General features: G+C 44.0%; 1 protein-coding gene across 1 annotated transcript in view; it reads left to right on the top strand.

The window, feature by feature from the left end:
• The first annotated feature begins 203 nt into the window (after nucleotides 1-203).
• pde5ab (phosphodiesterase 5A, cGMP-specific, b) overlaps nucleotides 204-13,673 on the top strand; it is a 59,949-nt gene continuing 46,479 nt past the window's right edge. Inside the window, exons 1-3 of the mRNA XM_034105805.2 lie at nucleotides 204-463; nucleotides 3,614-4,088; nucleotides 5,581-5,754. Of these exons, the coding sequence (XP_033961696.1) occupies nucleotides 366-463; nucleotides 3,614-4,088; nucleotides 5,581-5,754 (747 nt within the window). The 5' untranslated portion in view covers nucleotides 204-365. The remainder of the gene's footprint in view (nucleotides 464-3,613; nucleotides 4,089-5,580; nucleotides 5,755-13,673) is intronic.

The raw sequence follows: 13,673 nt of genomic DNA, 5'->3' as shown, positions 1-13,673 counted from the left end.
ATAAGTTGTAAGAGAAGGTCGACAATATAACGATTATAAATATGTGAATCTTTTTTTATAGAGGTAAGAATCAGAATGTTGTACAGTAGGTGTGCGTCGTGTGTATGGTGTATTTGCAGCACTCTTTATGATAAAGGTGAAAGACAGGGGGTGTGCTCTCTCTCTCTCCTCCCTGCGCGCACAGTCCCGCTGTATGACCGGAGCGCGCACCGTCCCGCTGTATGACCCGAGCGCGTACACTCCCCGGCACGGAGCAGCTCTCTCTGTGAGCAGCTTTCCCCCTGTTATTCGGTACCGGGTCTCCCGTGTGTAGATGTAGCCGGTAACCGAAGCTCTCAGCGGCATTCTGCGGTCGCCTTTGCGCCATGGAGGACTGCTGCTCCCCGGAAAGCGAGAGGATGGAAGCGTGGCTGGACGACCACCTGGAGTTCTCTCACTCCTACTTTATCAGGAAGGCGTCAAGGTAAAGGGGGGTGGTGGGTGGTGGGACCTTAAACCTGGTGTATTTAGTTTCTGTGCGCAAGAGAGAGCGCTTACTCGTGAACATCTTTGCAGAAAAACAGCCACCATCAGTTTGCTTTTGGTGCCCAGCCCCATAGCCAATCAGGAACGGCAAATATTCGAAGTCTTGCCAAGTACTTTTGTGTAATATCAAGTCAGAATATGTCTTTACACTGGATATAAGACCTAGAAACTTAGGAAGTAACACGCAGTGATGTAGGGTCTTGATGTTAGACACTGCATCTAAAGTATCTGAGTCAAAGACTCAAAGCTGTATCTCAGATTAAACCATTTTCACTTTTTTATTGGAAAATCACCCAATAATATCAGAAAACAGAACATATTTGAGCATTTGCGGCATTTCCTGATTCTGGTAAATATAGTTCAAAATACAAAATGTATGTTCTGAATATCCCATCTTACTTCAACAAATATGTTCCTTATTACAAGCAAACACACAGTGTTTTCATAATTGTTATACTTGTTTTTGGAACAGCATTTTTTCCAGTGAAACATTTCATCTCCTCTGGTAGTTAATCTTAAACTCTTTATTTTAACTCTCCTTTATAGTCAGGAAGGCTCTAAAACCTGGTCATATCCAACAATCATGTGCTGCGTTCAGGTACACTCTGATCCTTGTGTCTTGTGAGCTCCTGTAATGCTCTCCGATAAACATGGCCTCTCTCTCCCAGCTCTGTTATTTATCTCATCATCCACTTCACAATCAGTGAGAGCTGTGAGATCTGCCCAGGGATTCTGTTGAATTCTCAGTGTGCACTGTTGGTTAGATCCTTGGTGATAATTATACAATCCTTCCTCATGGTGCCTGTGTCTTCATTTAAATCACTCAGTTTCAGCCTCCCCAATTAGACCTCAGAGAGAGAGCGTGGTTCAGTGCAAATGAGCCTTTTAATTTCTTACGCAAACAAAGATTCCAAAGCAGTCTTGCTCTGGCAGCTGCAGCAGCAGCAGCAGCAGCAGCGGCAGCGGCAGCGGCAGCAGCGGCAGCGGCAGCGGCAGCGGCAGCGGCAGCGGCAGCGGCAGCGGCGGCAGCGGCAGCAGCCAGCAGCGGCGGCAGCGGCAGCAGCGGCGGCAGCGGCAGCGGCGGCAGCAGCGGCAGCAGCGGCGGCAGCAGCGGCGGCAGCAGCGGCAGCAGCGGCAGCAGCAGCAGCAGCAGCAGCAGCGTTAGGCATTGTTTTTGCAGCAGTCATATCTTGGCATATCATCTTCCTGGCAGCTCTTCATCAGGACACATTAGCTCTGTGTTTGTTTGAGTGACATACTCCTTCAGACCCATTTATCCACTTTAACTGCCATGGCAACTTCACTTAGTTTAGCAACACACATGACCTCAGTCCCATCTCCATCCCCAAATACATTGCCATAAAGAGCATTGTATGTTTCCTCCACCGCTCTTCCTGACCGCATGAAAAGAAACACACAAAAGTGTGTCAGTGCATATCGTTTCTACGCATCAGTAGTTGTTCTGGTTGAGAAGCATTTCTTAGAGAAGTATTGATTCCCCCCCCCCCCCCCCCCCCTGGATGCATAAGGCAGATAACAGCTCTTTTGCCACAGCGTTTTATTTGCCTGGCTCAGAGCCAACATATCAGGGTGGATTTAACGGCCGGCGCGTGCCAGAAGAGCATGCTTTAAATTGTGTGTGTGTGTGTTTGTGTGTTTGTGTGTTTGTGTGTTTGTGTTCTCCAAGTTGATAAGACAAGGTGTCGGCTGATTAGAGAGCTTCTTACTAATCACACCCAATTTACTCTTCTCTCTCACACACACACACACACACACACACACACACACACACACACACACACACACACACACACACACACACACACACACACACACACACACACACACACACACACACACACACACACACACACACACACACACACACACACACACACACACACACACACACACACTGATACATATAGATAGAGAGATAGATACTTTATTTAGCGCAAATTGGGAAATTGAGCCCATCAAAGTATTTACCTTCCTCTCCAGCAATCAGGGCCATTTTTTTATTTACATTTAAGGTTCCATATATGTGGCATTCAGAGCATTAATAAAGCAGAACACATATCATTTGAACTCTCTGTCCCTCTCTGTGGCGAGCTAATGCTTATTACCCACCTGACATGGTCATACACCAGCAAACTTAAATGTCCTGTTTTCATCACGTTTCTACATTGACCAGTATGAGGTCATTTGTTCAATTACATCATCTTGTAATTAGTTGTAATTATTTGTTTGCCTTTCCTGTGCAAATTGCACCATAAAAGATCAACACACTGGATAGATGTCTCTTTTGTTCTGGTACAGAAACAGATCATGTGAACTTGTGGGATTTCAGGAGTAACTTTAAACTATAACAATAGTCTACCTGTCAACCAGTGTGTGTTCTATTATTGGATTTTTGTTACGAATGTTACTTGTAATTTTTCATTTTAAATATTATGTGCACGACCTTTATCTAATTTTTTTGTTGTTGTATCTATCTTCACTTCTCCCCCTAGTCATACGTTTAAAGGTAGGGAGGTAAGAATGGAAAAACCAGCTCGAGTGCGCTAGAATTTGAAAGTACGCAGCCAAAAAAAATCTGCCTCTTCCTTCAGACTTCCTCACAGAGCCCCTCCTCCAACACACACGAACGCACACATGACCAATGAGGGCACGAGATCAGTTTGTGCCCCGATGGAAGGCTGACAGGCAGGAAGGCCATCCAGTTACTTTAGCCGGGCCGGCTCAGATGATTGGTCGTGCTTTTTACAGCGCCACTGCTTCCACAGATGATTTTTTATGTATTTATTGTCAAAGCATTTCATATATTCATTGCTATCGGGACGTTAAGAGCATTCCATGGAATATAACAAGTGTTTCTGAAGTGAATGACCTACCCCGCCTTTAATGTGTGCTATGTTCCAACTGTCAGGAATTACAATGGTTGTGTATGTTGGTGTAAATAGTTGTTACGTAATGGAGTTCAAGTGTTAAATAATATACTGTTAGTCGTATCTCATGTTTTCGGTGGTACTATCCTCTGTCAGATCCAGATGTGCGTCCCAGTCTCAGTGTGTGTCCTGTGCTGCAGGGAGATGGTGAACGCCTGGTTCTCTGAGCGAGTTCACTCCATCCAGCAGTCTTCCTGCAAAGAGAATCCTCCACAGCAGCACTCCGGCCCCCCCTCTGCCTCCACCATCCTCCCAACTACACTCCAGGACAGCCGCTGCCCGTCCCCCATCCCCAGCCCGGCCCCTGGCACCCCCACCCGCAAGATATCAGCGTCAGAGTTTGACCGCCCGCTCAGACCCATCGTGGTGAAAGACGCCGAGGGCTCTCTGACGTTCCTGAGTGATGCCGACCGGGAGACGGTCCCTCTGCGCGGCTCTGTGATGGGCGAGGGGGGTATCGGTGGGGGGGGCAGCGGGGCAGGAAGTGACCGCTGCGCCAGGCTGCTGGAGCTGGTGATGGACGTGTCCAGTCATCTGGACGTGACAGCACTCTGTCACAAGATCTTCCTCCACATCAACGAGCTGATCGCCGCAGACCGCTACTCCCTGTTTCTGGTAGGAACACAAACTACTATTCTCTAACTGTTATCTAACTGCAGCAGCAGGGGGTCCACACTGTTTTCACTGAGAGCGACATACAGAAAGATATACGAAGGGCTGGCATATTAATGCATGAACACTATTCAAGAAGTACAACATAAGACAAGCACTAGTTTCAGGTTTGGGCCATGTTCCATTATACTTTAAGAATTTGCTGCAGGCCAATTCAAAATGGACCACGGGCTACAATTTGCCCCCAGGCCGCAGTTTGGACACCCCTAACCTAGAGCACTGTGACCACCTGAGCAGGGGGAGTGAGACAGGCCTCTACAGGATGTGTGTGCTGTGAAACATCTCTTAAAAAGGGCTTACTCTCACCAACATGCTCACATCTCAGCTTTCGCTCAAACTGCTGATGTGCAAAGCTCCAGTTATTCTATAAAAGTGTTTCACCATACGATGTAGGTGTTATTCTGCCATTGAAGGGCCACTCTATCATGCCAGCTATTGTTTTGCCTTTGTGCATATTTGACATGACGTGCAGACTCACAGGATTCTCACTGTGAGCGACCTTTACATTACACACAGTTTTAATTTGATCCATTTTGAGGTGTTGACTTGTTCAGCTCTAATGTACTGTATCACAATCTTAATGTCTTTATTAATCCCACAGTAATGGACATTGTTAAGAGGCCTGCGTAACATATTAGAGATATCAATTACACAAAGTACAATTTACAAAAGTATATTGATGACAGGTGGATAACAATAAGTACAGTAACAATATTTAAAAAAAAAAAAAGTCAAATAAAATAAGAGTCAAACACGTGGGTTTGCTATCCTGGCTCCAAGATGGTGGAATGAGCTCCCATTGACATCAGGACAGCAGAAAGCTCACACACCTTCCAGACTGAAAACTCATCTCTTTCGACTCCACCTCGAGGATAGAACTACTAACAAAGAACTTATATACTAATAAAGGGCTGGCTTCTCTAAAGCCAGTTGAGTAGCACTTGAAATGTGTGGCTCTATGAAACCTGATGTACTTTATGATTCTGTTTTCTTCAAGTTTGTATCTTCCTGGTTGAATGAACTTACTGTAAGTCGCTTTGGATAAAAGCGTCAGCTAAATGTAATGTAATGCAATGTAATGTAATGCATGTAGAAAAGGTGTGATAGCAGCCAGATAACAGTAGTGATTGCACAGTGTTTTACAGATTGTGTTACAGTAGATAAACAACCTAACTAAGAGCTACAGCCAGTACAAATAATAATTATAAAGCGGTATATATTGTTTACTTTTACATTGTGTTTTTCCTGTACAGGGGGAATGGAATTCTTGCTGACACACTCTCATAAGATGTGTTGTTGTGAATATTACTATAACCCATATCAACTAGTCTTTGTTTGCTTCCTTGCTGTGTTTGGAGTGTTAGCAAATACAAAGGAGCACAATAATATATGTCCTTGTTCTGATGAGTCCTGCTGTTTCTGTTTCTGGTCCCAGGTGGGCGAGGACAGCTCCAACAGGAAGTTCCTGGTCAGCCGTCTGTTCGATGTGGCAGAGGGGTCCACGCTGGAGGAGTCCTCCAACAGCTGCATCCGGCTGGAGTGGAACAAGGGCATTGTGGGACATGTAGCCGCCACCGGACAGCCGCTCAATATTAAGAATGCTTACGAGGTAGGGTTTTCAATTATTTTCCATGCGTGTCGAACCATGTGTGTGCTTTCAGGTGCATTCAGTAGTTTGTGCTGACCGAGCACATCATTGAGGGGGAATAAATAGAGATCAAAGAAGTAGGTTTTCTGGAGGATACATCTTCACTACTGAAAAAGACTCACATACACACACGTATTTCACTCATGACACTTTCAGGGTACTGACCTTATGTGCAGCAGATATAAATCCTTGGGTTGGCACATTTCTGTGAGCGGCACCAATGTGCAGTGTGTGAGTATATTGATCAGGCTGATTGTACAATTATAAGTACATCCTCCATATTTATACATATGGTAGGCTACATTTCCACTGATCTGAAACAGCATAGGTGAAGTCATTGACAAGGTAGTACATTTAGAAAGTCATTGGAAATGCAGTCCAGCAGCAGCAGCCTAGCTAATGGAACACTATTCTCTGTGGCGCCGCGAAGATGTGGGCCCAACATGGGACCAGCAGAGTGATGCAAGTGAATGTCCTGGACATCTGAATCTCTTCCCGACCCAATCAATGATCAAACCAGCCAGCCTGCCACATGTTCCACCAAGTGCCAGAACTATTTATTAGGAATGAACTGTTTTTCATCAAGTGAAAGTACATAGTTCCAGCCCATACATTTCCCATAAACCACAACCCATTTTTACATTTCGGTTTTTACATATTTAACATGGAGCAATGTTTAATATATGCCAGAATTGAAACAGTTAAACACAAAAGATGAGCTAACAGGTTACAGTGTTGGGGTTGTATCAAAGACGTCAATGAATTGTGTTGCAGGGATATCTTTCGTTCCTCAGGATAGTACTATTCTGACCTCAGTACAGTGAAAGACCTGGTTGTCAATATTAGATCTGTGTCTGTTCTCCCTCCCCATCGCCTCCCCCTCCCATTGTCCCCCTCGCCTCAGTCACCCTGCACCTAAGCAAACATTCAAACTATCGAAAGGTAAAGTTACACGAGCGTTCAGACTCCAATAACTGATGGCTCAGCCCCACGTGGAGATTAGAGGATAGTTGAGTGTGTGTGTGGTTGGATTCTGTTTATTGATCACTGACTTGCTAAGTGAGTGACAGAAAAACAGAAGTACATCGGCATCACTCTGTTAGAAAAAGTGGTGGGGACACTTTTTCTGATTTAATAAAACCACTGCTGCATTAAGCCTCCCCGTAAACAATACCTGTACATACATACAGATGCTTACAACACTTGTTGGGCAACTAGTGCATTAACTATGCTACACTGCATCAAAGTGGGAGCAACATATTGATTACTATTCTCTATTCAAAAAAATTACTAATACTAATATTAAACGTGTCGAAGGTGAAATTTGCACCATATGGTGTTTGTGATCTCAATCCATCCTTTGCTTTTCCTATCATGGGCAGTGCCTCGAACAAATGTGTCTTCAAGCGATGCTTGACTTTCCTTCAGACATTTCCCCAGAGATGCTCGTTGAAGCAGATCGTATCTTCATACATTCTGTGTACTCCAATAAGTGCCTTCTGTTGAGATGGTGGTAAATGACTTGTGTTACATTTGCAATAATTGGTGCAATTTGGTCTATGTCAGATTTTTGGAATCCAGAAAACCTCCAGACGACTCCAGACAGCTCCTCTCCTCAGTTCTTCTTGTGTTTCCATCTCCAGTCTCCTGCTACGCTTGGTGCTGTACCCAGCATGCATTTCATCGCTGCAGCAGTAAAAGAGCGCCCATCGCCACTTTTTCAACGGCAAAAATGAAATGTATATCATACGGCATAAAGTTGACGGTATTTGGTATGAAGTGGTATACCGCCCAGCACTAGCAGCAGGGTTGTAGGAGATGCTCACAATAGAGTATTAACACAGTTTGATGTAAACGTGTGACTGAGAGATACGCTGTATATAAATGTAGTTAGTAGTACTATACAACCTTGACTTGAAACCTTTTTCCGCCCTTCCTCCAATCCCAGATCGGGTTACAGCATGTGACCTCTGTAGAATAAGCCCCTGACCTTAAACCCCTCCAGCTGTTCCCACATTGTATTTGCATATTTGAATATTATTTTCTTTAAAGGTGGGGTAGGTAAGTTTCAGAAACTGGCTCGAGTGCACTAACATTTCAAAGTACACAGCCGAAAAGAATCCGCCCCTTCCTTCAGACTTCCTTACAGAGCACCTCCTCCAACACACATGAACTCGCAATGCACGCCCAATGACGGCACGCCCAATGAGGGCACGAGATACATTTGTGCGTGTATCTCGTGCCCTCATTTGTACGAGATGGAAGGCTGACAGACAGGGCGGCAATCCAATCCGTTTAGCCGGCCCGGATTGGTTGTACTTTTTACAGTATTACGGGTTCCACAGATGAAATTTTTGTATGGATTTTTTGTCAAAGCACTTAAGATATTCATTGCTATCGGGATGTTAAGAACATTCTATGGAATATAACAAAAAGTGTATCTCGAGCCGGTTTCTGAAACTTACCTACCCCACCTTTAACTGTTTTACTTAAATAATGAAAATCTGACAATTTTATTTGCGAGAGTAGGATGGAGGAAACAGGAATGTGTGTTTTTGGCTGCACACTGAGTGAGATCTTCCTCTTAAAGAGTTACGAGTGTCTTCAAAAAGGAGCGGATTTGTGTGTGTGTGATGTGTGTGTGTGTGGATGGAAGAAAGAGAGGGAGAGAGGGAGAGAGGGAGGGAGGGAGAAGTATGGGGCTATGATTAAATGCATATGTTTTTTGTGCAGTCAAATGTGTGTGTGCTTACCCGAGTGACCTCGTCTGAAATGTCAAATATGTCGTTCTCTTCACTTAAGCTGTATTTATATACTCAAAAGACAACTCAAACTGAGATATAGACTTAGAATCAGAGGTGGGAGAAGTACTCAGATATTGTACTTAAGTAAAAGTAGAAGTACCAGAGTGTAAGAATACTCTGTTACCGGTAAAATTCTTGTTACTCAAGTAAAAGTAGAAAAATATTAGCATAAAAATATCAAAGATGGTGAAGGTGCAGCTAGTTTGAATGACTTTGTGTACTGCAGGGTAGCTTGTGAATTTACTCCAGGTGGAACTGGTTTTTTTGTAGTGACGAATGAAGTTGGATGTTGTGGTGGTCGCCTGATCTTTATGCTGCAGACCCTGCATACCGCTGTTTTCTTCTTATTAGCGTCATCGACAAAATAATCCTTGAATCCAAACTTCACTATTTTTGGAATAACGCTAGCCGCTGCCATGTTAACTGAGACTCCTGTCTTCCAGTGGGTTGCCAGGTTTGCGCGCATGGCGCTATAATCACCCAATCACGTTTTTCGAAAAAACTAAACGTAATATCTCACTACAAAAACAAACAGTCAAGTCCTTTCAAGTCATCTGTCTCAAGCTTAAGTCAAGTCTCAAGTCATGAATACCAAGTCAAAGTCAAGTCAAGTCTTTTATCAATGTTAGTCAAGCAAGTCTCAAGTCAAAAAATATGCGACTCGAGTCCCCCACCTCTGAAGAAATTGACATTCAATAATTGTAGGTTTATTTTAACAATGAGAGTAAGAATATCAAAAAGAAAATCCAGAAATTGACATTATATAAAAGATAAAAATGTATCTGCATTTAACTGTGGGAAATAAGTATTTCATCCCCTTGCTTGGTGGAGAAACCCTTGTTGGACACAGAGGTCAGACGCTTCTTGTAGTTGGTATCCAGGTCTGTTCACATCTCAGAAAGGATTGTGGTCCACTCCTCTCTGAAGATCCTCTCCAAATCCTTCAGGTTTTGAGGCTGATGCTTGGCCTCTGGAAGCTTCAGCTCCCTCCACAGATTTTCTATGGGATTAAGGTCCGGAGACTGGCTAGGCCAATCCATCACCAAAATGTGCTTCTTCTTTAGCCACTCCTGTGTTGCCTTGGCCGTATGTTCAGACAGGGCCGGCCCTAGACTTTTGGGGGCCCTAAGCGAGCTTTGGCTTGGGGGCCCCCCTCACTCTAGCGCGTTCTCACTACACACAACACGGAACCAACTTTTGTCTTATGATGTTAGCATAAGCACACATATTGTATAAATAAGCATGTAAACACCGTGGACCTAACATCCTCTAGGGCAGTGGTTCCCAACCTTTTTTGAGTACTGTACCCCCAAAGCATTTCAAGCCAACCTAAAGTACCCCCTACTACGCAATCAATCGTGGTGATCCCCAGGATATATTAATAGTCTATATTGTGGCAGACCGGCTGTGTGTGTGAGTGTGAGTGTGAGTGTGTGTGTGTGTGTGTGTGTGTGTGTGTGTGTGTGTGTGTGTGTGTGTGTGTGTGTGTGTGTGTGTGTGTGTGTGTGTGGATGACAACCTGGATAAAGTCACATGGTCACACAGGTTGGCAGTTTATTGAAGTAAAGCTTTAGTTCTGAGGTCTGACATCATCACTTCATTCCCATTGTAACATTAAGTTAACAAAGCACTGAAGAATCTGCTTCAAAACTAAGATAAGATAAGATGAGATGAGATACGATGCGCTATGATACAATCAGATGAGATATTCCTTTATTGATCCCCTTGGGTAAATGTGGGTGTCATAGCAGCATGGGGGAGGGGGGTATAGGTATTGGTAATAGCAGAAAGAAAGAAATATAGAATTAGATCTGAATATAAAAAGATGAGAACAATGTGAGAGGGATATAATAACCATATACCGTAATAATCAAATGTGTGTGTGTCTGCGTGTGTGTGTGTGTGTGTGTGTGTGTGTGTGTGTGTGTGTGTGTGTGTGTGTGTGTGTGTGTGTGTGTGTGTGTGTGTGTGTGTGTGTGTGTGTGTGTGTGTGTGTGTGTGTGTGTGTGTGTGTGTGTGTGTGTGTGTGTGTGTGTGGTGGCGGCAGCACATATCAGACCCGGGCCTGGATACGGCCCTGTGTGTAGCTAAGGTGAAACCTGGGAGTGGAAGAAGGAGAGAAGTGATGAGGAGAGATAGAAGAGGAGGATATTTTTGTCTGTGTGACCCAATGCGACAATTAATGTGACACTTAAATCATATTCAATCATAACTAATCATATACATTATAATAGCCATTGTTTAAAGACTTAAACAAAAAAAGTAAGGTAACTCACCAATTAATGTGACACTTGAGCCTGTTTCTCCCTCATCAGTTGTGTGAGTCTGGGGGAGATTGTTGCAACAGCTGTGACCAGGTTATTCTCCAAGTTGAGTCTGTTCCTGTGTTTAGTCTTGATGAGGGTCATGGCGCAGAATGTCACCTCACACAGGTGTGTGGACCCAAAAGGCAACAGTTCATTCAGGGCATGTTTCCCCAGGATACTCCTTCTCCACACCACACCAGAACTGTGTCAGTGGTGTGCTTGAGTAGCTCATCTTCAGGCTCCTATCCGAGGACACATCTCTGAGGTCTTCTTGCAGTCTGGCGGGAATGCTGCTGTTAATGCACGTCACAAATGGATTATGCACCCAGTCCAGTGTGGATGACTTGTAGTCAATATCAGGGAAGTAGGAGTTGAACTCGTTCTTGAGCTTGGACAAATGTGTGTGTACTATTTTCACAATTGGAGCTCTGTCACATTCACCAGTAGCAATGTATGCGTTCAGCTGCAGGAAACAACTTGTATCCCCTTTATCACATTTGCTCTGCCAGAGCTTGATCTTCTCCATGAATCCACACACTTTGTCATACAAGCTAAGAACATTTGTGTCTTTACCTTGAAGAGAGAGATTCAGCTGGTTGAGTTTGCTGAAAATATCAGAGAGGTATCCCAGCCGAGCTACTCAGTCAGCGTCGTCGAACATAGCCACAAGTGGGTGTGTGTGCTCCGACAGAAATGCCCTCACTTCATTGCGTAGCTCGAACAGCCGCTGTAACGTCTTCCCTCGGGATAACCAGCGGACGTCAGTGTGAAGCAGGAGCTGTTTATGTTCTGACCCACCGTCTTCACAAAGTGACTGAAACAGTCTATGATTCAAAGGCCTGGACTGTATGAAGTTGATCACTTTTACGGCATCATTCAAAACATCGTTTAACTCTGGACTCATTCTCTTGCTAGCTAATGCTTCTCGGTGAATCATGCAGTGCGTCCATGTAACGTCAGGGTTTACCTTTTTTATGTGGGCCATTAATCCATTTACTCTGCCGGTCATCGCCGCAGCGCCGTCTGTGCACACATGAGAGCAGGATTTCCAATCCAGCTTGTGTTGAGAGAAAAAATTGTCAATAACGTTAAAAACGTCCTGTCCGGTAGTTCTCCCCGTGAGTTTCTTGCAAAACAGAATGTGCTCGTTCATCTCCAAAGTGTCTTTGTAACGCACAAACGCAATCAGTTGTGCTTCCCCACTGACATCCGTTGATTCGTCCAACTGCAAAGCGAACGTACCAGACGCTTTACATTTTTCCACCACTTGGTCAATAATGTCAATTCCCATGTCGTCGATCCGATGGCACACAGTATTATTTGACAACGGCACTTTCTTCAGGACATCAGCTGCTTTCTTATCGAGCATAGTTTCTGCGAGAATTATAGCAGCAGGCAAGATGAGCTCTTCGGCTATGGTAAATGGCTTTTTTGATTTAGCAACGAGTAGCGACACGGCATAAGATGCCTCCAAGGCCTTGGTTGAGACCGATGTCGCTTTCTTTAGTTTTTCTTGGCTTCCCTTAAATTCAGCCAGCTTTTGGTGGAAAAACTCTGCAGGCTTACCCACACAGGCGGGATGTCTAGTACTAAGGTGCCGATGTAAATGGGATGGTTTCATGCTATTATTAGAAAGCACGTCGTCACAGATGAAACACATTGGCTGCGGTGGCTCTGTAGTTGTGACCGTAAACCCGGAGAGCACATAATGTTCACCAAACTGACGATTCTTCACCTTCTCTGTTTTCATTTTCTTGAGAACGGGTTCTCCTGATTCAGCAGTGTCACCTGTGCTGTTGTTTCTGGATGAACCAGCTCGACTCAGCCATTGATCCATAATGAATATGTTAACAGAAATGTTGATCTCAATAAACACCAGCGCATTCACTTGGATGTTGTTATTTTGCTAGCTAGCAAGAAAACCAGCGCGCCACTACAATGATGATGATGATATAACACCTGACAGTCCGGCGGGAAGCTGAACGGTGCCAATAATAATATATAGCCAGCAAATTATTACTTAATTTGAATGCCCCCAATTTTGGTTACATTATTACAGATTAAGCATTATTCATTATTTAGGCACAGTTTTCCTGTAAAAATTGTAATAAAAAAAAATTTACTTTTCAAAATCTTTTCACGTACCCCCTGGGGATCACCCACGTACCACTAGGGGTACGCGTACCCCCGGTTGGGAAACACTGCTCTAGGGGGGTCCTCACCTCCTCTAGGGGGTCCGGGGGCATGCTCCCCGGGAAGATTTGTTTTTTAAATATTGAAGTTAAAAGCATCAATCTGGTGCACTTTGAGAGCAAAATGAAGAGATCTATGGATACATCTCTCAACACCCATATGAAACAGAACTGTAAGCAGATTTTTCTTTATGGATATTTTACAAATCACTTAAACTGTATTCTTGTTTTGTCATATAGTATTTCATAACTGTTTTTCATTTATTCTCTCTGGCTGTCCATCTCATAGTGTTCACATAGAAACTAGCTGTCAATAGGAATATCATTCAGAAGAACCAGAGCCAAACAGCCACATTTACTGCTGCAAATACTTTCAAACATGCTGTCGACACGTAAAGCAGTGGCAACCATGCCACCATTTCAGCTGACTTTTTCTCTGAAATACTGTCACATAACATCCATATATTTCAGTGCTAGGTTGATGCTTAGCTAAGCTAACTATGAAACACTTTAATTGACAGGACTCCGGATCAACTGTGTGCTGTAAGGTAGCTTCTAGCTTCATGTCGAACAGTAAG

The sequence above is a fragment of the Pseudochaenichthys georgianus genome, chromosome 18, assembly GCF_902827115.2.
Source record: "Pseudochaenichthys georgianus chromosome 18, fPseGeo1.2, whole genome shotgun sequence".
Taxonomy (NCBI): Eukaryota; Metazoa; Chordata; class Actinopteri; order Perciformes; family Channichthyidae; genus Pseudochaenichthys; species Pseudochaenichthys georgianus.
This window is presented reverse-complemented; position numbering and strand designations above follow the sequence as displayed.